This window comes from Lutra lutra, chromosome 16 (genome assembly GCF_902655055.1).
Source record: "Lutra lutra chromosome 16, mLutLut1.2, whole genome shotgun sequence".
Classification (NCBI taxonomy): Eukaryota; Metazoa; Chordata; class Mammalia; order Carnivora; family Mustelidae; genus Lutra; species Lutra lutra.
Window position 1 is genome coordinate 23323044 of NC_062293.1, and position 26969 is coordinate 23350012.

Below are 26969 nucleotides of genomic sequence, written 5' to 3' on the forward strand. Positions count from 1 at the left end.
CTTACTGCAACCACTCAAACTCCAATTCCTTGAGAAATTCTGAAGAGAACTGACATTTAGTAGTTAAGAACCCCCTACGGAAGCTGCCTTGTGTGAAAGGTGAAAATCCAGGCTCAAGGCTGGCTGGGCTGGGAGAGCAAGCAGCACTCCCAGGAGGGCGGCTGATGTCCCCTTTCCTCAACCACCACCACCACCACCTTGGTGAGTGTGCTCAACTGGGCCAGCCCCAGGGGCAGGGAGAGAACGGAGCAGGACCTGGGCTCCGTCCCTCCCAGACCAGAGGTCGGGATGAGCAAGCAGGCAGATGCGTCAACAGATGGCCAAGGAGGGAGGATTGGTTTGGGCTACAAGTAGCTGGTGACAATTCCAGAGATGGTCCCGGAGCAAACCCTTGAAGGAGTAGTTTCCAGGTGGAGAGAGTGACAGGTAAGGGTCCTCCAGCATGAGGGAAGGCGGAGTGGCAGGAGAAGGAATGCTGGCCTCGGGGGACACTGCATGTGTCACGACCAGAGTGCAGTCTGTGTGGCAGGCGAAGGAGAAACAGTTGGGTGCCAAGTTGAGGAGGGAAGATTTTCTGCTCTAGGATGAGTCATCAACTAAGGAAGGGACTTGAGCACATCTTTTCTTGGGAAGGACTTTTTAGAAGGACTGGAGAGAGGAGACAAGATGCAAAAAGACCAGCTGGGAAGTTGCTGGAATTGCCCAGGTGTGAAAAGGGGGACATCTAAATTAGGACATGGCAACGAGGCCAGACGAAGTCAAAGTGTGAACAGGGATCAGTGCATACGATTAGCCTGGTCAAAACTCCTCCTGAAAAAATTTCTCGAACAGGGCTCCACGAGAGGCCAGCAGTGACTTAGCTCATGCCTCTTCAGAGCTGGAGTCAAAGCCCGAGCCTTTGGCTGAGTGCCAGATGAAAGGGTTGTTCTCCAGAATCCAAGTGGCACCGACAGAACCCTCGAACCATGAGACACAGGACGCTCATGGTAGAGGCGAGGCGGGAGGGAACCCAGAGAGACTGAAAACTCCCTTCTCCCTGCTCACCCTCACACTCATCCTCACTCTTGGGGACACATGCCAGGACGGAGGGGGGAGGGGCACCACCTGCTATGTGACAGGGAGCAGGCTTGGGGACAGAATCAAAGTAATGGCTGAAGAGAATGGCTGAGGAACACAGGGGGTGACATAGGTGGTGTCAGGTGTTGGGGGCAAAGAGGAGGGCAGGGGGCCGTTTGATTTACTTATTTGGGGTTTACTGTTACCAAAAGAATGCCTCTCCTTCTCTGAGCTCAATCACCCAAGTCAGAGGCTCCTGTAGCTATCTTTCCTAACGAGCCTAACAAGTTAAGTCATCTCAACTGTGAACGACGCTTGATGCTCGTCCGAAATTATGAAAATCTGCACCTCTGCTTTGAAGCAATGCGCACTAACACTTTTTTTAATTAATTTTTTAAAAAAGATTTTATTTGTTTGACAGAGAGGGGGAGATCACAAGTAGGCAGAGAGGCAGGCAGAGAGAGAGGAAGGGAAGCAGGCTCCCCCCTGAGCAGAGAGTCCCATGAGAGGCTCCATCCTAGGACCCTGGGATCATGACCTGAGCCGAATGCAGAGGCTTAACCCACTGAGCCACCCAGGCGCCCCACGCACTAACACTATTGACTGATGGTGTGAGCTGAGGGTCCTTAGGGTCCTTACGACTGATAACTGTGTGCAGACCGTGGCCACGAGGGCGTTTGAACTGCTGGTTCTGGGTTAAGCATTTTCCCTCGTAGTGTTGTTCACCCTCCGTAGCTTGGCGCAACTTCCCTTCGAAAAGGGAAGAAAACTTCCATCAGAAATTCACCCTGTTGGGGCACCTGGGTGGCTCAGTGGGTTAAAGCTTCTGTCTTCCGCTCAGGTCATGATCCCAGGGTTCTGGGATCCAGCCTCTCATGGGACTCTTTGCTCAGCGGGGAGCCTGCTTCCCCTCCTCTCTCTCTGCCTGCCTCTCTGCCTACTTGTGATTCCTGTCTGTCAAATAAATAAAATCTTAAAAGAAAAAAAAAAGAAATTCACCCTGTTGGGACGCCTGGGTGGCTCAGTTGGTTAAGCAGCTGCCTTCGGCTCAGGTCATGATCCCAGCGTCCTGGGATCGAGTCCCACATCGGGCTCCTTGCTTGGCGGGGAGCCTGCTTCTCCCTCTGCCTCTGCCTGCCATTCTGTCCGCCTGTGCTCGCTCTCTCTCCCTCTCTCTCTGACAAATAAATAAAAAAAAAAAAAAAAAAAAAAAGAAATTCACCCTGTTACAGAACCGACACACTGTCTCACCCTAACAAGGGCCAGGGACTCGTGACTCAGGCTAGTGGGGCTTCCTAGACTCCCCTGGGGTGGCTCTTTCCACCAGTCCTGGGAAAACACAACTCCCTCAAACTGGGTTTTAGCTCACGGAGCATGCTTGCTGCTCTGAGGATGCAGAGAAATTGCAGGAAACGCCCCTCAATGTGCCAAGGTGGTACAGTGGCTCCCTAAGTAGGGGACTTGGAGACGGTTAGGTGGGGAAGTGAAGAAGGGAGTTTCCAGTGGCTCCGAGTACACACAGTTGTCAGAGAAACACTCTGTTCCTTTTCTCTCCAAAGAGCATGGTTCAAGAGGGACTGGGCTTAGCAAGACAGGAAAGATGCAGGTTAAACTCATGAGAAACCTTGCCTGCCGGTTCGGGGAAACGTGGGGACTGCCTGCTGCGGGGACACGCGCACTCTGCCTAGCCACAGCCCCACCCCGTGGCTCACCAACCCAAAAATTGCCACGGGCACTGGAATTCTCCTGCACTTCCCGGGGAAGAAGAAAGCAGCACTGAGCAATGGCCATGGGCCTGGGGAACTTTCCAACATCTCTAATTCTGACAAGACCAGTTCTAGAGGCACCGGCTTGGTTCCCATCACAGAGATGCCCCAGTCACCAGGGGTGGGTCCTCGGATTCTACGGGGCTGGTGGTGATGTGAGGAGTCCAGGAGACGAGAGAAGGACTGACAAACACGAACCCAAACCACCTGAAGTAATTTCTAAACATTTTTATTTCAAATCTCTTTTCACCCCTCCCCAAAAAGACATGGGTCAGTACAGCAATCATAAAAAGGAGATACAAACACAAGAGTCCAATGTCTCCCGCACTGACACTTACAAAAAACTGGGAGTTGTACAAGGGGTTTCCAAACAGGACCTGCAGCAGCTACTAATGTCCCTTTGTAAGAGTCACACATGCCTATTAATACAGTATATACAAACACCCGGTTCTGGAACTAATCTACAGGGACAGCCCAACACCCACCCATCTATCCCCAGAAAAATACCAAAACACACCCAAAGTGCATTTGTTTTGTTTATATCAAAACATCTTTCCCTTCTCCCACCCCACCCGCAGACCCTCCCACCCCATTTAAGATTGGCCTGCAAGTCTATTTTAACCATTTAGTAATTTTTTATAGTTTATGAAAATAAATTATACAGCAACTATTTTAATAAATTAAGCACAAAAAGGGGGAAGAGAGGAGGAAAACGAAACGGGAAGACAAAAGCCAGGCCACGCTTTGGCTTGGAGGAGGGCGGGGTGGGGTGGCACATGAGGACAGAAGTGGTTGCAGGGGTGCGGCTCCCCTTCTGGTGAAGGGCTGGCAGCCACCCTGAGCCCAGAACGACACCCCTCTTCACAGAGTTTCTTAAAAACAACCAAAAAATGTACAGCAGTGGCCGTGCCACAGGCAGTACCAGTCTGGGCATCCCAATGACCGGCCTGCCTACGGAGCGGTGCCGGGATCATGCTCGTCCCTTGGAAAAGGTGCTGGGCGGAACGGTGAGGGGGCAGGTTCCCGTTCAAGGGAGCACCAGGGATGGAGGAGCCAGACCAGCCTGCCCGCCCCACCTGAGCCGGGCAGAGCAGTGGATGAGCTCCTGGGTTCTGATCAACAGAGTCCTTGGTTCTCTTCACACCCTCTCTCCAGGAGCAAAGATTGCAGTCCGGCTGCAACCAGACACTCACGTCCTCCCACCACGGCTGGTTGCTTTTTACCTGCCCCTTTGCACCTCTTGGCACTTCGGGGGCGGGGGGGGGAGGCAGGGAGCAGTTCCAGGGACCCTCTAACCGAGATGAAATGAGCGTGAAGGCAAGTCACAGACTCAGTGTGCAGGACTGGCTTCCTAGAGGTAGATGGCAGTGGGAAAGGCTGGGAGAGGGGCACAGAAGACAGCACGGGAAGCAGGAAGAAACTGGGCTGGCACCTACCAGGAAGGTCAAGAAGCGATGAAAACGACAATGACAGTATGGAATCTGTATGCAAAGAAAGGTCTTTCCCTGGCAGATTAGAGAATCAGTATTTTAAATACAATTCCTTACTCTGTTTTTCTAACTGCAGCACCTGAGTCCCCCAGTGCCTCCATCTCTATGGTCCAAACCCCACCTCACTCCTTCCAAGGCTTTGCTCTCCATCTTCTCAAGGCCTCCTGTCCTTTTGTGCTGAGCACGAAGGCTCCGATGTCAAAACAGGATAAGTCACAGGGACTGGCAGACTCAACTTTGCCTTCTTGAGCTTTGAGGCTCACTAATCCTCCAGCTATCATGGGGGGAGGGAGCCACACTTTGCTTTCTTTCTCCTTTTTTTTTTCTTTTTCTTTTTTAATAAAAAAGATTTTACTCCCCAGGAGCAAATAAATCATTTTGAACTACTGATAAACACTGCTGCAGTGAAAAGAAAGATGGCTACATGTATGCAATAGCACAAATTCAGTGTAAGAACAGCTGTGTTGACAATTAGAGCTAAAAATCAGTTATCCACCCCCCACCCCCCACAACAAACCAAACCAAGAGGATTCCCATAGGGAAAATGTCTAACTCAAAAGCTCCTCCCTTAGGGACAGGGGGCATGTCATTCTCTTTAAAGTGGAAAACAAATGGCAGGTCTCCCCACAATGGAGAGGCTTTCAACACCCCAACTGGTAGCAAGACCCCTGCAAATGAAGACACGCATGCGGACACACACACAGACACACACACGCGGACACGCACACACACTGACTTTCAGAGCTCCTTCCTGCAGCCAGAGAGCCAGATCCCAGCACCTCGCCCTCCATTTCCAGGGCTCAAAGCCAAGGCAAAGGCAGCAGGGCAGGGAAAGGGTCTAACCTAAGGGAAAAGTCTCACCTAGCCCCGTTTCCTGCTGGGACCTGAGGGCTTCAAGCAGTCTTGCCCTTTTGGGGGCCTAGGGTGAGGGCCAAAAAGGCAGGCACCCCGGGGCATCCAGCTCTACTTTTGGCTCTCATACCCGGACGTGTGAGCACTCAGCCCCCTCCCAGCTCCCCAGTTCTTCCTGGATGTGCACCGTAGGCGGGTTTGCAGCCGTCTCTGCGGCACTCCCAACCTTAGGTAGGCTGACAACATCAGCCCCTGGGGAGAGGGAGGAGAGGAGGAGTAGAAACCCTAATGGCGAGCTCCCCACCGAGCCTCTCCTCTCAGAAGCCTGCACGCTGTAGGCCGTGGCTCACATTCACTAATCTAGGCACAGGCTGGCCACCGGGCCAAAGCCATCGCCAACGGTCCCAAACTCCCAGCCATTACCCACTTCCCTAGTCCTCAGAGCAAAGCCCCACCCTCCTTATTCTGTGCTCCTGCCACAGCACTTGAATTTCAAGCAACAGCAAATTGTAGCAGTAGTTGTCACTTAGCTCACAGTGGTTCACACCTGTCCTGAGGAAGGTTACAGTAGATCAATCACGAACAAGTAAGGGTCACACAGGCAAGGACCCATTAATTGTGGGTTGTGAAATCGATGATGGGTCCCTGGAGGTGAGAACCTTTTCCAGTTTGTGACTTTAAAATACAACAAGCAAAAAGGAATGAGTTGTGGACTGCATTTCGATTAGCACGACACAGAACTGGCAAAGGAGGAGTGGGCCCAGCCTGGAAAGATGAAGGGGAGTGCTGGCGACAGGGCAGCCACTCCTGTTCCCTCTCTGACCAGGCAGGCCGCTCAGCCAGCTGCCCCACTCCCGCCTCTTCCTCCCCTCACCTCCCGATGGAGCCTGTCTCTCCCTGTGTAACTGTCTTGCTCTACTGAGGAAGGTCTAGGCTATAGCCTGGGCCATGACTAGCACACAGACAAATCACAGACACATGTGCATACTACGCTCTCCCAGAAGGAGAAAGAAGGATGGTGGTGAGCTTGGATCATGCCTCCTCAGCTGGTTTGGTTCTGGACCTGACTGCAGGAATTGTCCAGTGGAAACCTCTGGTACCACGAGGGGTACAAGGGCTCTGCCTCCCTCCCTGGACTACACTGAGAGCAGTGAGGCCCCTGGCCACGGGCAGAAACCAGCCAACTTCTGGCTTTGGATTCCACTTCACCATCACAAGCCCTCAGCACTGAGACTTGCCTGATGACTAGAAGTTTCCATCGAAACCACAGGCCCTGAGAAAGGAGTGACTGACACCGTCACCTAACCTGGGGCTGTGTCCTGTTCAGAATACCCTGCAGATTGCTGTTTCCATGTTTCTGTTGTGTGTTTCCTGTCTGTCTTACCTCATCTAGGACCCGAAGGCCTCACTGCCACAGAGCTCTCCCAGACCATCTGGTCTGTCCTGATCTTACCCAGCTGAATTTCTTTAAAGATAGACCTTGGTTCTTGCTGCCACACAGAGTCATTCTGCAGCTGCTGCACGTGGGGCAGTCACTTAAAAGCTCCCTTAGGCCAGATATGGTGTCTTTCCCCTCTTGTGTTTCCCACAATATCTACCCCAGAGCCAGGGAAATGCATTAAAACACACTATAAAAAAAGAATTTTTTAAAAAGTATGGGTGGCTGAAATGTCTAAAAGAAAAAAGGCCCAAAAAACCCAAAGAGCTGCACGTCAGCTACTCAAGGATCCCGATGGATTGCAGACTTCGGGCTCTCAAGCTGGGGGGCACCTTCTGCAAGACGGCAAGTTCATCCGCACCCTCAAGAGGCAAGACTCACAGGTTCAGCCAATTTCCGGGACCACTGTCTTCACTGGTTGGTGACACTCCCACGGGACCCAAGCAGAAAAGAGGTGCCTCATGACAAATCAGAGGTGGGCTATGTTTATGCCACGAAGCTCATTTTGTGACCCCCTCTTTCCAGACAGATAACAATGCACGTTTCCTTCCTGTCCCGCTATAAGGAGGAAGACTGGTCATTCCATGCAAGACATAAGGCAGAAGGCCAGCGCTTCCAGATGAGGCAGTCCTATAAATTACCAAGACACTGGGGCCTCACCCCAAACCATCAGGAAATCACAAACCTGAAGATATCATTTATCTCATGAGACGAGGCAGATATAAACCCAGGGGAACCAGGTAGGCTAATGGAACATGTACGAAAAAGAGCAGTAAACACGCAAACAGCTCAATCTTCACATCTTAACAGCAAACCTCTCCCCAGAGTAACTCTACAGAAAAGCAAACTCATAATATCGTATGACTTGACAACGGCCCACTTCAGAAAAACTCAACAACCATGAAACACACCAGAGCTTCACCCCCCCCACTCCACTCCTCCATTTCTGTCTGGAAGGTGGACAACTCCCAAATCAGCACCAGACAGACTTCCCAATGAAGGGGGAGGCAAACAGGATCAGACTCGGGAAAATGTTTAGGTTGCTAGAAAAAACAGGAAAATAAAAAAGCCCTTGCTACCTCCCATCCCAGAAGTGGGACAACAGGGATAAACCTAAAAACACGAGATCCAATGCTCTCCTCTTCTCTGATCCAAAGACACTCCATTAAGGCTGAGACACTGAAGAGCTTCTCGGAAGAGCGCTAGCACGAGAGCTTCGTTTCTCCCCATTCTCCATATTCCCTCTCACTCGCTGACAGACATATGGAGATAAGTAACACTGACTCCTAAGTCATGGGTACAGTCTGCCATTAAGAATCTGGAAGCATGCTCCATTAACTTTAGCAGCTCATGATTAGGGGTCGCAACTGCTCAGGTGATGAGAAAGTCGATTGCTCTATTGCCTTGGCAGCTGGCAGAAGCAACAGGAATGATGCTACCATGATCAGAGTGAAATGTACAGTTATCTCAAGGGGAGGGGAGGAGGGTGGAGGAAGAACGGGACTGACTTGAGGTCACAAAACTGAGGAATTCAGTATGACAAAACTAACACAGCTTCTATGAGAGGTGATTCTGAAACCAGGTTCCTAAACTTTAAAGGAAAAGGATGTGAGGTGTCCCTGCTTTCCCCGCCAGAGGCCCTCTGCCAGTTCTTCTTCAGCAATCTTCTATTCGAGACTACCCACCCTCGCTTCTTCCCTGCTCCCACTGAAGCTACCCATGCTCAAACAGAAGAGGGTCCTCATCCCTCAGAAACTCCCAACTCGATTTGCACTTCTGACTCCTTCTCTTCCCTTCTTCAAGGTCAATGGTGAACACTCACACTCCGCCTTTGGCACCAGCTGAATGACCGTCACTGGCAATCCCCTCCCACCCCTCCCCTCCCTCGGACCTGGCTCACCCTTGGCACCACTTCCAGTCCAATGGGCACAGACCCCAGCTGCCTTTAAAGGAAGTTTTCCATACCGAGAAATGCCAATATCCAAAACAAAACATCTAAAAAAGGAACAGTGTTGAGACTTCTTCCAGTTTTCCGAGGAGCTCATCCAGCTCCAGGGTAGCGCAGGGGCTGGGAGTGACGAGGTGGAGCCCCGCGCACAGAGTGTGGTCATGTGCTTCTTCCAAGCCCCAGGGCTGCGAGGGGGACCAAAGTCTTCGCACGGAGGATCTCAGCCCTTCCAACTCCCTCGTTTCTCCTCACTCCCCCTTCCACAGTAGCTTCATTTGGTTCTTCAAAACTGGAGCTTGGCAACCAAATGCCTAGGTGAAAAAAGGAAAAACACGAGAGCGGCTCAATGGAGTGGAAGCAAATGGAGAAGAGCCCAGCCTCAGGAGCTGGAAAAGTACAGCCCCAAAGGAGAACTCTGGATAGCCAAAGGCTTCCACAAACGGTGGGGAGGGCTCAGGATGTAACAACAGTACTTGCTGGGGGGCCTGAATAGCCCATGACTTGGATGCCAAAAAAAGGTCTTAAAATAACTGACAAATGTATTCTGTCCTATTGCCTCACTTCTATTTCCCTTGCCCCTTAATTTTCCACCCACTTTTCCCCCCTACTCTTTTCCTGAGGCTCACCTGCTCCAGGGACTAAAAAAGAAAGAAAAAAGGGACGCCTGGGTAGCCCAATTGGTTGAGCATCTCTTTTCTTTTTTTTTTTTTTTAAAGATTTTATTTGAGAGAGAGCAAGAGTGAGAGGTGAGGGGCAGCAGGCTCCCCACTGAGCAGGGAGCCGGACACAGGCTCGATTCTGGGACTCCAGGATCATGACTGAGCTGAAGGGAGACACCCAATCAGCTGAGTCACCCAGGTGCCCCGAGCCTCTGACTCGACTTGAGCTCAGATCATAGTCTGAGGGTGGAGAGACTGAACTGAGTGCAGAGTCAGCTTAAGATTCTCTCCGCTACCCCTCCCCCGCTTGCTCTCTCTCTAAATCTTTTTTTTTTTTTTTAAGATTTTATTTATTTGAGAGAGAGGGAGCACAAGTAGGGGGTGGGTAGAAGGAAAGAGAGAAGCAGACTTCCTGCTGAGTACAGAGCCTGATGTGGGATAGGGCTGGATCCCAGGACTCTGGGATCGTGACCTGAGCTGAAGGCAGACACGTAATTGTCTGAGGCCCCAAGCCGCCCCTAAATAAAATCTTGAACAAAACTGGAGTAACCCCTGGTGAGCCCAGCTGGGAACAGCCACAGGTCTCTGTTGCTTCTGGCTATTGAAGAGGACTGACACAGTCACAAAGGCCAATGTGGTTTCTGATTTAAGAAGGGCATCGTCCCACCTATCACTCTGTCTGCAGACTCCAAGCACTCCAACATGAAACTCCCCAGGTAACAGCACGCACAGACCAAGTGGCCCGCTCAGAATTCCCAAATTAACATCAGCCTGACCGACAGGAAGTCATAAGGGCCAAATTCTACAACATAAAGATTCTCCCTTCATGAGCGTCACTTCCCTTTTTTTCAAGGGGCCCTAAGGTCTAAATCAGGAGTGAGGACAGCAAGATGCTTATTCTTTGCCATAGACAACAACCCTGGTGTCACACACACCAAAGACACCCTGAGAGTTCATTCAGTTCAACCCTTTGCCAATACATGACCGCCCCCTCCCCCATACTCAAGACAGTTGGCTACCCCTGGCCTATACCTCATCGGATCAAATCCCTTCCCATCTCAGGGCCTTTATACTCACTGGAACCCCTTGCCCAGAACGCTCTGCCTTGATATTCAGATGATCAGCTGAGATATTTTCAGATCTCACAGACATCTCCTCACAGGGGCCTACCCTGATCACCCAAACTTGAGTACCACTATCCCACCACTAATCACTAAACTCCACCAGGTTTTATTCCTCATAACAGACGGTCAACTGCAATTAGCCTATTCACTCCTTTACATGCTTCCTGTCTGTCTCTCCTCATGAGAACGGCAGCTCCGCGAGGTCAGGGCCATAGACCACCTTGCCCAGCACGCTCTTCCCGGTCCACACTGGGGACTTAACAAGTACACAGAGCTGAAGGCAGAGCCCCGTAGGGAGCTCACTAAGGCCTGTGGAAACCCACTCCGCTTTTGGACCTGTCTGGTAAAACAGTTCTTCTGAAGTGGGACTGAAGTCGAACTCCTTACACCTTACATCCATCATGGCCCTTGTCCTACGCCCAGAGCCACACAGGGTAAGTCTAACCACCCCGGCTTCACACTTCTTTCAGCTAGCAAGCCCTTCTCACCCCGAAACATCTCGGCTCCATGTTAGTCATTTACTCCTCACCTGCTGAAGCTGGGAGCGCCCCCCCCCCAACCCCTGAGCTGAGCCCACCTCTGACTGTGCTGCTGGGGAGGGGTCCTCTTGAGGCACAACACCCACAGAGGGGCTCTAACTAGTGGGTCCTGATTCCTCCACAACGATGTGTGTCAGCGCGCCTCCCTAGCTCCTTCCTACCTTCCCATCCTAACTGCAGCCAAGCTGCAAAACAGAGAAAACCCCCAGCCGTCAGAACATTTGGATGTTTTAGGAGTCGCTTCCGAGGGGATATAACTTGCATATAATCGAAGATATGACAAGATGTACACCCAGTCCAGGATAATCTAAGTTAAAGCTCTGCAGTGTCCCAGAGTTAGGATTTCTTGATCTCTCTTCTTTCATTCTTTCTCTCCTTGTTAATCTTTGTTAGCCCAGCTCGAGCGCTTTCCCCCACATAGAATAGAATCAGGGACTTCTAGAGCTAAGAGGGGAGGCACACAGCTGGGTTCACCTTAGCCACGGCCCAGGAAAACCCGTGGGGGCATAAATGCCAGTCATCACGCTCTCCAGTTACGAAGAGAGCAGAGAGCATAGGGAGATGAAGATTCCCTTCATCCTCAGACCGTTTCGCAGTGGGTTTCTTCCCTAGTTTGTCTCGTGTGGGAGACGGCGCTGGGGAACAAAGAAAGTTGGAGAGGAAGCAGACGTAGTCAGTGCACAAGGAGGACAGCCTACACGAAGAGCAGATGGGGTCACCGCCCCTGGCGGGTCATGAGAATGTGAGATCTCACAGGTAACCCAAAGCACCAAACTCACGACTCTCTGGCAATTTTGTTCCCTACTCACCTCTACCTTTCAGCACGAAGGCAGTTTAAAAGACTAATTAGAATCAATCTGCACAAACCAGTATTCCAAGATATTTTATGGGGAAATTAATGAGTAGAATTCAGTTAAAGTAGTGACGGGAGAAGAGCCTCTTCGATAAATGGATCCCTTAGCTAATTCACTTAATCTTTTTGATCGTTTACTCTTCAGTGGTCCAGGTAGAACCCTCACTAGAAAAGCAAGCTTGTTTTCCTCACCCTCACATTCCAAACCACTGGACCTGGAAGTTCTCACTGAAGTGCATGCTGTTGCGATGAAAGGCATGTTTGTGTTCTCTTTGATGACATTATCCTTCCCTTTGGTTTCCTGTTTTCCATGTCATTTGTGCAACAGCAGGTAGATAAAGTATGAGAGAAGGCTGCACACTTAGCTACATTTCTGTGTCCTCCTCCTTGTTTATATTTGGTGGTTAGCCTGCACGTTGCTTGGCAAATACATTTTAAGCCCCTCATGTCTATCTGCTCTTCTCCCATTTGGTGTATGTGCCTCCTGGGGGACCCCCATTATCAGACTTCGTGACTCTCTGGGCAGATGCCTGGATCAGGAGTATATGCACGGGGTGTGGGGGAGGGAGGTGAGGCCCAGTGCATGACAGTAACTGTCCGGGAAGAGACTTGGCTGGACAGTGAGGCAGTGAGCTCATACCCTTGGTGGCGATCAGCAGGGGGCCCCTCGCTACGTGGAGGGTTCGACCTCTTGCTTCTGTTTGGAAATGAGCTGCGCTTCCTTTAGAGACAGGTACACCTCTTCCTGAGGATCATAGTAGTAGAACTTTCGGATATAAGAGATCAGAGGTCTATGAAAAACAAAAGAGGAATACACATGAAGTGTTATTTGCAAAGACCATAAGCAAAAGACCCCCTCTGTTCAAGCCCTCCTTCTTCTTCAACCCTTATATGGCCGGGAATACACAAAAAGCCCTCGGCCGACCTAAGAAACTTGCCACATTCTCACTTGTTATAGTTCTGTCTCCCTCCCTCTTACCACCTCCATTCCACTCTTCGTAGAGACTGCAGAAGGGAGTCTCATACACACACACCTTCCTCCCTTCTAGCTGCCATGTGACGCTTCTAGAGTTAGGTGCTAAGACACATGAGAAGTGAAAGGAGGATGCCTGTGAAGGGCACCAGGCTCTGCCTGTGCCATCAGCGGGCAGGCCTCACTCACATTTCTAACTACACCTCCATCCCAGCCCCGACCCGCAAGACCCCATTTTACTTAGGCAGTGGGAGATCCGGGATGTGATCTATCCGGACGAGCTGTCGGATTCGGAATCTGCAAAGGTGCTGGAGGGATTTGACATTGCTGAATCTAGACACAGGGTAGAGCAGCTGGACTGGAGTTGGTGGTAGTCCTTCAAGAATGAAAACCAAGACATATTCAGAAGGAACAACGCTGCTAACTACAATTCGCTTAGGAAGCGAATCCAGGGAAGGGAAAATAGGCTTCTTTATAGTTCTCATGTGCGTTCTGTAGGGTGCAAAAGCTCCCTTCCACAAAGAACTGATTTCCATTTGCTGAAGCATTACCACTGTATTTCACTCAAGGGACTCAATCTTCCTCTGCCAAGGGCCTCCCTAGCATCACTCTTCACAGCTGAGAGTCTCGCTCTTCAGAACAGCCCAGTGAAAACTGCCAAGCTAAAGACTTTACTTGGAACCACGTGGCCAATCCCAGGCCTGAGGCTCTCCGTGAAGAGCAGGAATCAACGCACCCCTGCTAGGAAGGGGAGATACTTCGATGGCACATCTAACAGCATCCTGAAGGGGAGAACTCAGAAACGCTTCTCAGAGGGGTCCCCAGCCAATTCCAACTAAGAGGCTGGTAAGCAGAAGGCAATGGCTGGGATTAAGGCTACAAGCCCATCACTCCTGCCATTTACTTCAACCCCCCATTCGCTTCCTCCTGCCCCTTGTGCTCCTGAAATTTTGGGCTGGATCCAGGAACAGGGAAAAAAAAAAAAAAAAAAGATGGTGCTTTTAAAAGAAAACCAACGATGGTAGCTTGGGGAAGCTGGAATTAGTACCACTCAGTGCCAAAGTGCCCGCTGCCTGATGCCAACCAGGCCCGACGGGAGCCCCACCCCCTGCTTTCATCAGCATCAGCAGGCTCGGTGCTGCGAAATTCCAGCCCCACCCAGGGGTCAGTGCCACAGATCGGAGACATCCACAATGGCAAGGACACTGAAACTGGTCCAGGGGAACAAAGAATACTGTGGTTTCAATAAACAAAGGGGCTACAGAAGGTAAATAAGCAAACTGCTCTCAGAAAGAATCTGAGCTGCAAAATCTCTGAAAGAGTTCTCTTGTCAGCCGCTGTCCTATCAAAAGAAATTCTGAGGACACAACTTGTTGGAAAATAACATATCTACTGTTTCAGGAGTTTAATCTCAAACATTTTAAAATTTTGTTTGAAGGGGTGAGAAGAAAAAAAATTAAAGCTTGCAGATTGTCTCCCAGAGCCTTTGCATGGTCACTGATAACAGACTTTTTTTTTTTTTTTTAAGATTTTATTTATTTATTTGACAGAGAGAAATCACAAGTAAGCAGAGAGGCAGGCAGAGAGAGAGGAGGAAGCAGGCTCCCTGCTGAGCAGAAAGCCCGATGCGGGGCTCGAACCCAGGACCTGGGATCATGACCTGAGCCGAAGGCAGCGGCTTAACCCACTGAGCCACCCAGGCGCCCCGATAACAGACTTTCTAAAAAAGAAAAAAGTCAAAATACGTGTTACACTGTTACTAAGCAAGTAGGATTGACTTTAACACATTTAAGTCATTCAGTCTTCAGAACTATACTTTGAGGCAGGTGTCACCATTATCCCCATTTCACATATGAAGAAACTGAGGCCTACTGGGCTCAAAGAACTTGATCGCAGCACAGAACCCACAAAGCCGGCCTGCCATGAGCATCCGCTCTGTCTGAGGAAGAGCTGAGCCCACAGAACCTCAAAGGAGGGTTCTTCAGGCGTCTCCCCAGAGCATCTGCCCCTCTGCTGTCTGACGAGGGCGCTGTCCAGGACAGCCCCAGCACTTTGATTCATGACCAGCCTCTCTCAGGCCTCTCCTTGCTCCTATCCCTTCAATTCTGGGGCTTATCCTTTGAAGCACTGTAGCCCTCTTCCACCCTCATGAATGGTCCTCTCTGCTCACATACACACACACATACATCACACATGGATTTCTCTCTTCAATATATTTAAACTCAAGTGTTTTAAAATGGTATTGGGTTCAAAGGCCTCTGAATTTACCCTCTCTCTCCTATGTTTAAAAAATATTTAGTAAATTAAACTTGAGTAACTAAACTATGACAAACAGAAAGCTTTTGCGGGGCAGGTTGTAATAATGCTAAATTCAACATGATGTTTCAAAAACAAAGGTAATTTATGTATCTAATTATTTATTCCCAAAGACACAGTACTATCAGACCTATGCTTAAAGAGATCAGGATACTAAGTAGCATAAAATTATCTGATCGTTTGCCTACTTGAATTTTAATGACCATATATACTTGCCTATTTAATTGTGTTATTTTTAGCCTTGGGTTCACAAATAGCAATTTGAAACCTGTTACTTCTCTGATATTCCCTGGGGTCAGCCTGACCACTTACTGTTTGCCCCAAACGCAGCAAACAGCTGGAGCTCTCATATCCAGAGCATGTTAGCAGAAGAGGTTAGAAATGGAAATAAATGTGAGACACACACCAGGACAGCAGAAAGGGAAAGGGTGAGGTGGACCATGACCACCAGGAACCTTCCTCTGGTCCTTCATACCAGGGTTCCTGGGCACCAATCCAGTTTCTGGCCACTTCACTGTTTTTTCTCTCCCCAACAAACACCAGGTTAGGGGTGACAAATCTCTTCCCAAGTCTGAGCATCCCCACACACAGGTCATTCTGCCAAACCAAACTGTTCCCTGAAGACCAGAATTTTCCGGGCCAAAATGTCAATAGTGCAGAATTAAGAAACCCTGGGACACAGGGAAAACCTGTCACTGAACAAATAATTATAAGATTAATGACGGTTATGAGAGAGACCAATTTCCTTAATGTTGTGCAATCAAAGTGCGATGAAAAAACAAAAGGTATTGGGGTGCCTGGCTGGCTCAGATTAGCGTGCAACTCCTAATCTCAGGGTGTGAGTTTGAGCCCCATGTTGAATGTAGAGCTTACTTAAAAATAAAATCTTAGGGCGCCTGGGTGGCTCAGTGGGTTGAGCCTCTGTCTTCAGCTCAGGTCATGATCTTAGGGTCCTGCAACCGAGCCCTGCATCGGGCTCTCTGCTCATCAGGGAGCCTGCTTCCCCCTCTCTGCCCGCTGCTCTGTCTGCTTGTGATCTCTCTCTTTGTCGAATAAATTAATAAAATAAAACATAAAATAAAATGAAAGCTTAAAAAAAAAGTTTTTTCTCTTTATGCACTTCACAGATGATAAAGGTCCTCCCAACTAAGAAAGACAGATTCACTTTTGAGTTTTGGCTCAAACAGCATCAAGGGTTCTGTGCTAATCCAATCACAGTCTCTTTCTGAGACTGCTGCCTGGTGGACCAGACTGAGATGCAGACAGTGACCTCAGTTTTGTTACGACCATGCTCCTCTCTTAAAAAGAGATAAAGCAGAAACTAAGATTAGGGGCCATCATTTTTATTTTTACTAAGGGTCCCTCCCTTGATGCCACTTACTCCATTTATTTCAATTCATTTCCTTCCTTCTGCTTCTGATTCGCCACCATCCAGAACTTTTCTGTTAGTCCTAGTTTTATGATTCCCATGATCCCTGGCATCTCTTTTAACACCAGCCTGCAGGCCCTGTTAGTGCACCCCGCCCTAGCGCTGAGCCGGAAAGAAAACCTGACTTTGAACCCTGGCTCTGCAACTCACTGTACCTCAGTTGCTGCTGTTGCTGGTGTTGGTGTGTGTGTGTTTTAAGCAGGTTTCAGGCCCAGCACGGAACCCAATGTGAGACCTGAACTCACAACCCTGAGATCAAGATCTGAGCTGAGATCAAGAGAAGGACATTTAACCGACTGAGCCACCCCGGTACCCCCACTGTACCTCAGTTCCTTAATCTGTATCAAAAAAAAAAGAAAGAAAGAAATGAAAGAAAAGAAGAAAGACTGTAGTATCCCTTTAAAGGATTTTGTAAGGGTTAAATGAACTAACACCTGCCCTCGTAAGCATTGGGTTATCATCATCCCGAAGTCTCAACAAACAGGCTCCTTTTAGAATCCACTGACTGGTGCAGGCTGAGAACGCTCAACCCAAATGCTAATCACTACCTCTTCTTCATGCCAAGTCCCTCACAGAATCAACCTCCCAGAATGCCTCGACTTTTACGACAAGCAAAGGAGGACAGCAAACAATGGTAAAGGAGAATACTGGCTTTGCTTTTGCCTCAATCCTTCAGAGAGGTCACTTACGGTGTGGGAGCAAATACGAACTCTGCTTTGCCTTCTCAGCTTGATTAGAGTTTTAAGTGCAAACAGATATCCTCTCTGGAGCATTCCTCACAGGTCCTCAAAAGACATCCTCCACTAATAAACACACTGCTGACTTCCTTATGCAGTCTCCACAAATCTCCGCCAACTCAGGTTTCAATTTGCTTGCTGTTAGTTTTCCCCAGTAACAGACTGGCAGCAGAGAAAGCACAGGCTTTGGAGTCCGTTGAGCCTGGGTTGGAACTCTGACTTGAGCCCTGATCGGCTAAGGGACCTCCCGTTGGAGCCTCTCAGCCTCAGTTTCTTCACTGGCAAATGAAAATGGTCTTATCTATCAACAGACCAATCTATTAGCTAACTTTGGGTTGTTGTCAGAAATGCGAGCTGTTAGTACCTGACAAAGTAACTGGCACAGGACACATAGTCAATAAATAGTAGCAACCGCTACAATTTCGAGCCCTTACCAATGTTAAGAATCTTGGTTAAAATTTCTGCAAACAGGGCACATCTGTAGAATGAAATGAGCTACAGCAGAGTGCCTAGGACTCTGCAAAGTCTCTCAAATACTCTACAGGTAGTTACGTGCTCCAGATTCCAGAATCCTCTGAGATGATCTCCCTGGTTCACCCATAAACAGAGCTGCTTTCCCAGACCTTGTCAATCATCCACCACCAACCGCCATGCCTTTTACTGAGTTCTACATGTGCTCTTGCCTTTTTCTTCCTACCTGTCCTCTCTTTGAGGCTATGAGATATCTAAAGGTAGAAATGTGGCTTGTTTTTGATACTGAGTTACAGAATAAGTGTTTCTTAAATAAAAAACCTCCAAAAGCCACAAATTTTAAAAATTACTAGTCAATTCCTGTAAGAAAGGATTCTAATTTTTCCCTTTAACCAAGTCAACTGCACAAGATCCAACTATGTTGACGGCACTGAGGCAAATACGAAATGAAGTGAGAATTAATACAGTTCTCACCCTGTCATGCTTTATTTAAATCACCAAGATTATAAAACACATTCCTGTAACCTGGCTCAATTCTGTTACTGATGTTCTGCCTGGGGCTCCCCTGGAACTTCTTTTTAGAGCAATTTCTTGGCACACAGATCGTTTAAGAATCTTAATTTGATTCACTGGGAATGCATGAAGTTCTCATTTTAAGTTCTGTTTGTATCTTACAAGTCCCTCAATTAATATGCTCGTCATTTTGCTTTTCGCCAACCTTAGAAAAGCAGACAGACTCCTCCAAACCACCCCTTCTCTCCCTTCCGTAGAGATGATACAGACAGCTCCCTACTTTGTGGGCAGAAAGGCTATCTAACCACACCAGTAAGGACGGGGGATGGGAACTTCCCAATGCTTCCAAATGGAGAGATGTCTTTATATTTGTCGCTGGCAGAGGTAAAAGACACAAGAACTACCTAGTCTTTAATAACAAGTTTCGTACGAACAGACAAAATCCACAGCAGACGGCCACTGAATTCAGCCTCTCTGCCACTCACCATGGCCTTTCTAGTGAATACTCTTTTACCTGTCCTGTTCCCATAGAAACAGCCTGAGCAAGTTCTCGCCTCTCTGCTTCACATGGAAGCATTAGATGCCTAGATCAGGGACAGGGGACACCTCTGAATGTTAAATATTCACATGTTAAATATTCTCATCTGTGTGGTCTGAGAAGCAGATTCCTTCTCAGTACGTCAAAGGATTAATGCTCAGGAGCAGGGACTTAACCACTGGACTCTAGGAAGAGCGGCTGCCATAAGAGCCAGGAAAAACAACGTCAAGGAAGTGTGGCTCTTTCCGGGAGGCAGGGGGACACATGTTGATACGACACTGCATGATGCCCAAGGAAGCTATGTAATGTAACTCTAGCCTCACCTGGAACCCTGGATCTCAGGAAATAGAGGAACTTCCCATTCTTGGAGTGCATGATGGCTCTCTTGATGAATTCCACCACCGACTGACAACGATCCTCAAACTTGGGGTGACACCACAGACTGAAAGTTCCTGCCATGGAAAATTAGGGAGAGATAAAGATGTAAGAACTTACTTTTAAAGCATCTGGGAAGTTTACTTGAACATTTTAACAATTTGCAATTCTGGGAGGGTCATTTGTGGACAAGCAGTCAGACAGAGGTCCCTGAAGCCACCTGTTCCCCTCTGCTCCACAATGAATGGAAAGAAAGAAATCGTCTTTAATAAGACATTAGTATAAACACTAATCCTTAAATCACAGACCATTAAAAAAGACTGCCACAGAAAAAGCCGATTGAAATGCCATCCCCTCAGGAAGGTCTGTGCTCAAGCATTCATAGAATAGTCAACCAAGAAAGGAAGAGTAGTTTTGCAAATCTCATTCATGTGTTAGGCACAAAACACCAAATTCTAGTCTTTTCTTCTTTAACTTCCAAAGCTACCCCCATCCCTGGTATGTTGCAAAGATCCCACCCCAAGCCCAAAAGCAATAGGGAATATGAACTCCCGTGACTAAAAACAAACCCAAAATTCAAGCACTAAGTGCAAAGGAATCACCCACAAAAGGGACGGAATCCAAGAGAACTACAGTTCTGAGTCTCTCTAGCTACTCTTACAGTATCACTTAAAAAGATGAAGACAAATGCTCCATTGCAAACTGGCAACTTAAAGACCCACAAGGCTTCCATTAAAAATTCCATTTATTCAAGGAAGAAAAGCCCCTTTGAACAAAAAGTAACGGGAGCACCATGTGAAGGTTCTCTCCTTACTGGCCTCTTGCCTATCAGGGACCTTAGAGGTCAGGCATTTCCTGTCTCATGGCCGAGCCATTCATCATTTTCATAGACTTATAAAAATACTTCATTCTGAAATGCTTTACTTTGCAGGGTACTTTTCTGCTGGTTGGATTTTGGCCTTTGGAAATAGCAGGAGAGCAGGCAACAGCCATCTAACTAATTCTCAGGTCTGTGGACTGATGGGCCTCTCTCTTCATGCACCTTTAAGGCAAGGGTGGGGACGGAGGAAACCATGGACAGAGCTATGCTGGCCTAACATGCCACTTCCTGCCTCACATGAGAAGCAAACCAAATAAATACAGCACAACACGGCCGAGAGCAGAAAAGACACGAGCAGAAAAGACACAGCGGAGGCCGAGAAAAGCCTGCAAGAGCGGCTAACACAGCTTGTTCGAGGCTGATCCCTGAAACTTCCCTAAGTTCTCTCCACTTTTCAAGTTTGTGACACAGGGAGTTATTCGGACAAAGGATGTAGGAACCAGCCCGGCCACTGCTGACCACATGAGTTTCTGGCCCACGTCAAACACAGAACGCCACAATGTAAAGTCAATCCAGACAGCAGGGTTGAACAAATCAGCTCCTAGAGGTGACCGCAGCACTCAGCACCAGCTGAGCACGGAGGAGGAGAGACCCCTAGGGAGGAAGGCAGATAGTCTAAAGCATGTTGATCCCACAAAGTCTCTGAGTTTTGATGGCTATTTCCTAAGAGACCACAGAGGTGACCTGAGGAGGAGGAGCTGATATGACTCTCACGCAAAGAAATTCACTACAGGACATTCACAGGGTAAACACTAAATTCTCCTCTTTGTGTATAGGATTATAACAGAAGTATCTCTCGACGTTAAGTTTAATTATGTTTTCTTTATTAGCTACAGCTACAGCAATTACCTACATAGAGGTGAAAGTTGAAGTGACATCATTCGTTAAGTCTAACTATGAACGGAGGCTGGGAGAATTTGTGGAATGGTCCTAGGTTATTTCTTCCTTCTATCAAGAGAGTTCTACGGGCTTTGCTCTGTTTGACAATCTTGTTCAGGCTCTCCTCTTTTGCAGAGAAATGCTGAGAGGTTTCTTCAAGAGAACCGTCACCTTCCTCCCTACCCCAGCAAGCATTCCTTCTAGGGCTGAAACCAGCACCCATAACAACATTCAATGGAGCATGATGAGATTTTCCTCCCAATCCGTAGTTCCACTTCCATAAAACCTTCCCACACAAAGGCCAGACAGCAGGAGTAGTGACCAGCAGAGGGGAGAAGGCTCTCCCCAAACGGCAGCACCTCTTACCTCTGTAGTGCTCCATTCTTGTGTGGTGGGTGATACCCTGTGACCGGAAACTGAGGCTCAGGATGTAGCGAGGGTCAGAGCTGTCTCGTACCAGGAAAGAGCCGTCTGGCTTCCCTTTCAGCTTCATCTCTGCATCTTCCCAGTTCATTGGTCCCCAGTACCAACCACACTATCAAAGACAAGACGTGGTCAAGTACTTCACAGCATGGGGGAAACGGGTATGTTTTCAGCACAATCTATTTTACTGCAGGAGAATCCCCACCCTCCCACCACTTCCAAAGGTAAGGGCTGCTAACAGTGTCTTAACCACTAGCCACCAACAGCAGACTCATTCTTTTAGCCCTCCAAAGTAACGGAAGAATAAGCCTACAATCCCATTACCAAGGCCTACAAGGAAAAGAAGAGGGAACTGGGTCAGTTAATCTGTCAAAGTCAGCTTCCACTATGTAAACAGTTCTCCACGACCGTTCTTCACCACATTCAAATGTTTTTCTCCGTGATTCGATTTTCCAACGTCCCTTATGGAATTGATCATCGCAGCATACTGCTTTGGCACTGTAAACACAGAGGCAAGAGAACTACTCTTCCTCTAAAAATAAGAAAAGGGGAGCCCAGGACAGAAGAAGGAGAGTGGGAGAGGAGGCCAGCCGTCAGTCTCCGGGCACCACCTACCTTCTCCAACTCTCGAAGGCTGGCGGCAAAGCTACTTGAGTCGGGCCGGTAGAGGGGACACTGGAGATGCTGGGAGGGCTGGCTGTGCAGGGATTCAGCTGCTCGGATGGGAGCCGTCCGGGGAAACGCATCTGCCGGGCGAGAGGGGGGCAGTCACGTGTTCACCCTCCTGCCTCCCAACCTCGAGCAGACCCTCCCTACCCCCCAAAACAGAGATGCTAACTGAAGAGGGGCAAGCCATCAGAAGCTAAGCTGGAAAGGGTGGAAGCCAAAGCAGTGGGAAAGAGCTGGATGGACTGTAACAAAAAGCTGTGTGGGCTCGTGTAAGCTGTGAAGGATGGGTGGGGGCGTCTGACCCCAAGAGCGGGGTGGGGGAGCTGCTCACTAACCTGACTAAGGTGACTACGTCAGGGGCTTCACCAGCCTAGAGCGATTCCAGCTTCTCCCACCTCGAGGTGAAGCGCCGGTAAAGCAGCCTTGGAAATAGTGACTCGCTTACTTGCCCAGGAAGGGGAACGATTTTGCCAGGCAAGTAGGAAAGAATGCCGATTTCATTCATTTTACTCCTTGGGTACTGGAGGCTGGCAAAGCAGGTGTGGGCTACTAAATGCTGGGTACTTATTTACAAGGCTGCAGTAAATACGGAAAGCTTAGAAACACCAGAGAACCTTGAAAACTTTAAACGTTCTCACCATTTGGAAATTAAGGCTGTCTCCTAAATGGTATCTACTCAGAGATTGCAAAGCAGTCTCAGCAGCAAAGAGGTGAAAAATTCAATAGTCTTTTATCCCTAACAAAAGTCAGATTCACCTCCACAGGGAAAATGGGTTAGAAAAACCAGTTCTTGGCCTCAATTCCAAGGAGTTCTGGCCCAGCCAAGGGGATAAGATTTAAGTGTTCTCGTAAGTCCGATTATTTCCATAAACAGACCTCTCCCATCCATCAACAGTCTATCACTTTGTACTCCCAACCTTTACAAAGCTTGCCTCTATACTGAGCTAACCTGGGGCATGGGGTGGAGGAGGCGGAGGTAGGGGGAAAGACTGCAGGGAAGACCCCATCGGAGCCACAAGGACAGATGTAGGCAGCGTCCCACTGATATCATCTAGAAGAGAGAACAGAAGCAAGAGGTTCAGAAATATGAGCACAGGTGAGTGAGGTGAAGCAGAGGCGAGGGAGAAGGATCATCAGGCTGCCCTCTGGAGCGAAATGGCCTGACCTTCCCCGTGTCTTTCTGCACAGAGGGCAACAAGCATCTTAATCTGATGTCCTTTGTTGAAAGCAGAAACGTAAGGATGTTCCGAAAGCAGTCTACTAGCTGTAGATTCAGGGCTGATCAACAGATGGACAGTAAATGTTACAGCATGCAGGTAAGAGACCCATTTAACTGCTTAGGGAGATGACAAGGGTGCTGAGAAAGGAACAGGGAATAATTGGGTCATTATTAGAAACCCAGGAGCTTGTTGGCTCCTGGAAAAGAACAACAGGTCCCTATAGCTCACCCCTCCCACTAGGGCAAGGCAGCAGAGAGGGGCAGAGACTATACCTAGGAGGCTGAGGCTTCTTCTCGGAGGAGGAGGGGGAGTTGGAGGGTGTGGAGAGGTCAGGCCCCGCTGAGAGATGTCCACGTCCACAAGCGACACAGTTTCACCTGAGGGATTCACGGACCAAGCATGTTACGGAAGCACCTTGCCCGCAGCTGAGGCCAAAAGCAAAGGAAAGCGAGCAAAGGAGGCTAGAGGTTCCCCCCGGCTCTCAAAAACCTCAAATCCTAATGCTTCCCAGAGCTGGAGCCACCCCCAAATACCTGGGAAAGTCAGTTTTAAATTCTATCATTTCTTGGTCCTGTTAAAGGTCAAAGATTCTTTAGGATAGAAACACGGGATTGACAGTGGAAAGGCCAACTAATTGTGGTTGTGCCGCTCACTATGTAACCTTCACAAGAGGTCTTTATTCAAATGGAACCCACACCATGTATGTTTACAGACAGGTGTACCAATTTCTGCCTTAGGGAGGAAGGTAAGCAGCTTGCAAGTCCAAATGGACATGGAAAGTAAGTGCCAGAAAAATGTAAGAACTGCACAGTAACCCGAATGCAGATAAAGGTCTCAAGGCGAGCCTCAACTTCTTCCCAAATGGCTTTCTACATCGAGATTTTCCAGAATATTCGCCCACAAGAGAAGCAATCATTTCACATATCAACTAATTCCAAAGAGCTGAGACTACAAAGGCCAAAGGTGCATTTACAATCCTACTAATGAACCACTTCCACAGTCAGCCAAATCAGGCAAGTTCCAGAGGAGCCTGATGGGGGATGGCACCTGGTTTCTTCTACTTAGAACCTATCATGCAGTTCCGTTCTCTGCCTTATACCCTCCATCTTGCCATCCAAGCCCATCTACCCTCTCTCTACTTCAGTCACCAGAGGATAAAGGGTATTTTATAACAAAGGTTGATAGACAAGTTTTGGTAGGTCTGACCCACAGGGAGAGAACTCTCGAGATTTCTCTAATTTGGCCCTTAAGGTGTTATTTCCATCAACTTTTTCTCATCCAGGAGGCTGAATTAGCCCCTTGGCTAGAATTTTATTATTTCCCAGTTAAGAAAATGAGGTAACCAGTATCTCTAAAAGGCCAAGAGTTGGGCTTTCAGAATCTAATACACAGTTTTTTACAAAGGTCTGGAGCACTGATTAAGGTAAGCAGAAAAGTTCTGCAAGGGGTGCCCTGGCTGGCCTAGTCAGTAGAGCATGCGGCTCTTGATCTCAGGGTCATGAGTGCAAGCCCCATAGGGCATAGAGCCTACTGAAAGAAAAAGAAACAAACAAACAAGCAACAAAAGAGGGGCGGGGGAGGCAGGGAAGAAGGGAGCAACAGAGAAAAAGAAAAAAAAAGCTCTGCTAAAAGTCATCAGCAGCTCTGGGAAGCTGGACCCAGACTCATCACATAGCTTAGTAACTGAGAGCCTAGCAGCCCAGAGCAACACCATGAGCCCAGACAAGTGCGTTTCCTGAAGGGTCAAAGGTCTGGACAAATAGGTATAAAAAAATCTTATTTTTTAAGATTTTATTTATTTATTTATTTATTTATTTATTTATTTGCAAGAGAAAGAACGAATGGGAGTAGGGGCAGAGGGAGGAGCAGCAGCAGACTCCCAGCTGCACAGGGAGCTCAATGTAGGGCTTGAACTCAGGACCCTGAGATCATGACATGAGCTGAAGGCAGACGCTTAACCAACTAAGCCAGCCAGGCACCCCTAGGTATAGCACTCAAATAAAACATGTAATTACAAAAAAAAAAAAAAAAGATGTAATTCAAAAGAGCTAAGGCTGTCTGAAACAGGAACATCAAACCCGAAAGTACAAATGTGGGTGAGCGTTCCTTACTTTAGAGGAAACAATGATTAACGAGAAAGACATTCTGCCACAGGACAGGATTCTTTAATTCTGGACTTCGGGTAAGAGCAGAGGCCTCCCTCTCCACCTGTGCCTATTACAGACACCAGCTCAGTTGTTCGGACACCTCATGGCAGTCCATGTGGTAATAGGGGTCCCACAAGCTTGCTGAACATCTTCTGGACATGTCCATTCATTCCTAACTCATAATCCTTCCAGTCATCTTTTCGAGGGACATAATCTCCAAAGGAGTCTGAAGTTCGGATTTTTTGGCTGGGCCACTAACAATGAGGAGTACTCTGTGCCTGAGACCAGACGCAGTGTGCGCTAAAGACCTCCTCTGGCGCTTACTCAAGCAGGAGCTCCATATAGACTGACATAAGGAAAAGGCTCCCTGTCTGAACAAGCTCCCCATTAAGGAGAAGGCAGTCACCCAAAGTACATTCGACCGCTTTCCCTACTTGAGCAACTGTGTTCCCTCCTGCAAAAGGAAAGACTTAAATTAGACACAACGAAGAACTTCAACAGCTGCACGAACTCCTGGCCCCCAAATGGGTAAGCCAAGAGTTCACGTAATACCCTTTGCCCAGAGTCTTTAAAAATAGACCAGATGATCTCGGATCATGTTGATTAGATCATCCACGAACTCCCCTGGAAGCAGGAACAGGAACTACATGACTTCTAGAGAGTTCCTTTATGCACTGTTAGCCTATAAATTTGTAATTCCTACTTTTAATTTATATCGATAACCCTGAACGGAGCACTGCGTACCTGCCATGCCACCTAATTACCAGCAAGCAGTCTCTACCTCCAACTGGAAAGCCTCCAAAGTCAAGAACACATTCCACACCATAAAAATAGCCTCTCCCCAACCCCAGCGGACATGGAATGAAGGAAGTGACTGTAGGCCCACCGGAAGCTTGCTCTGTGGGGCATCTGTAAGCGCCCCCTGACAGGTCTTAGAACCCTCCCGCTTTCAGAGGTCAGAAGAAAAAGAGAGCTGTCACCCTTACCTGTGAACAGGGGGCTGAAGGAGACCGGAGAAAAGGCACTTTGAGTTCTTGTCAACCTGGGTTTCCTAGGGGGTGAGAGAGCACACAGAGAATGTTAAGGGAGGATGGGGGATGAGCACATATTAGTTTAAGTCACTACGACACTCAAGTCTAGATACACTGAAAAACCAAACAAATCCCAGTCACTGTCAACAACACTTCTGTAATAAAGCCTAAAATGTAAAGGGGGAGAATGAAATAATTCAAGCAATTTCTTAAATAAATTTCGCTCTGAAGTTCAGCCTACAAAGCAATGAGAAATCCCTTTAGATCTCTCCACACCCAGCATAATAGAAGAGTAAAACACCTTGAGTGGTAATTAGCAAGTCCATTTCTAGAGGAAGGTAGACAGATGCAAGGCTGATTTTCTTTTTTTTTTTTTTTAAAGATTTTATTTATTTATTTGTGAGAGAGAGAGAGAGAGAGAATGAGCACAGGCAGACAGAGTGGTAGGCAGAGGCAGAGGGAGAAGCAGGCTCCCCGCCGAGCAAGGAGCCCGATGTGGGACTCGATCCCAGGACGCTGGGATCATGACCTGAGCCGAAGGCAGCCGCCCAACCAACTGAGCCACCCAGGCGTCCCAAGGCTGATTTTCATAAGGGAGCCAAGACAATGGCTCTTGACCTGAGCAGGTGCCAATTTTGGAGCA

General features: G+C 48.4%; 1 protein-coding gene across 3 annotated transcripts in view; it reads right to left on the reverse strand.

Moving 5' to 3' along the window:
• Positions 1 to 3035: 3035 nt before the first annotated feature.
• SOCS7 (suppressor of cytokine signaling 7) overlaps positions 3036 to 26969 on the reverse strand; it is a 31286-nt gene continuing 7352 nt past the window's right edge. The window contains exons 2-10 of one of the 3 annotated variants that reach the window (XM_047707368.1): positions 26282 to 26346; positions 23421 to 23525; positions 22878 to 22979; positions 21875 to 22005; positions 21203 to 21371; positions 19026 to 19154; positions 12939 to 13074; positions 12366 to 12516; positions 3036 to 8861 (exon numbers count right to left, since the gene is read on the reverse strand). In XM_047707368.1, the coding sequence (XP_047563324.1) occupies positions 12396 to 12516; positions 12939 to 13074; positions 19026 to 19154; positions 21203 to 21371; positions 21875 to 22005; positions 22878 to 22979; positions 23421 to 23525; positions 26282 to 26346 (958 nt within the window). In that variant the 3' untranslated portion in view covers positions 3036 to 8861; positions 12366 to 12395. The remainder of the gene's footprint in view (positions 8862 to 12365; positions 12517 to 12938; positions 13075 to 19025; positions 19155 to 21202; positions 21372 to 21874; positions 22006 to 22877; positions 22980 to 23420; positions 23526 to 26281; positions 26347 to 26969) is intronic. The other 2 variants (XM_047707369.1, XM_047707370.1) reach the window with 2 other exon arrangements.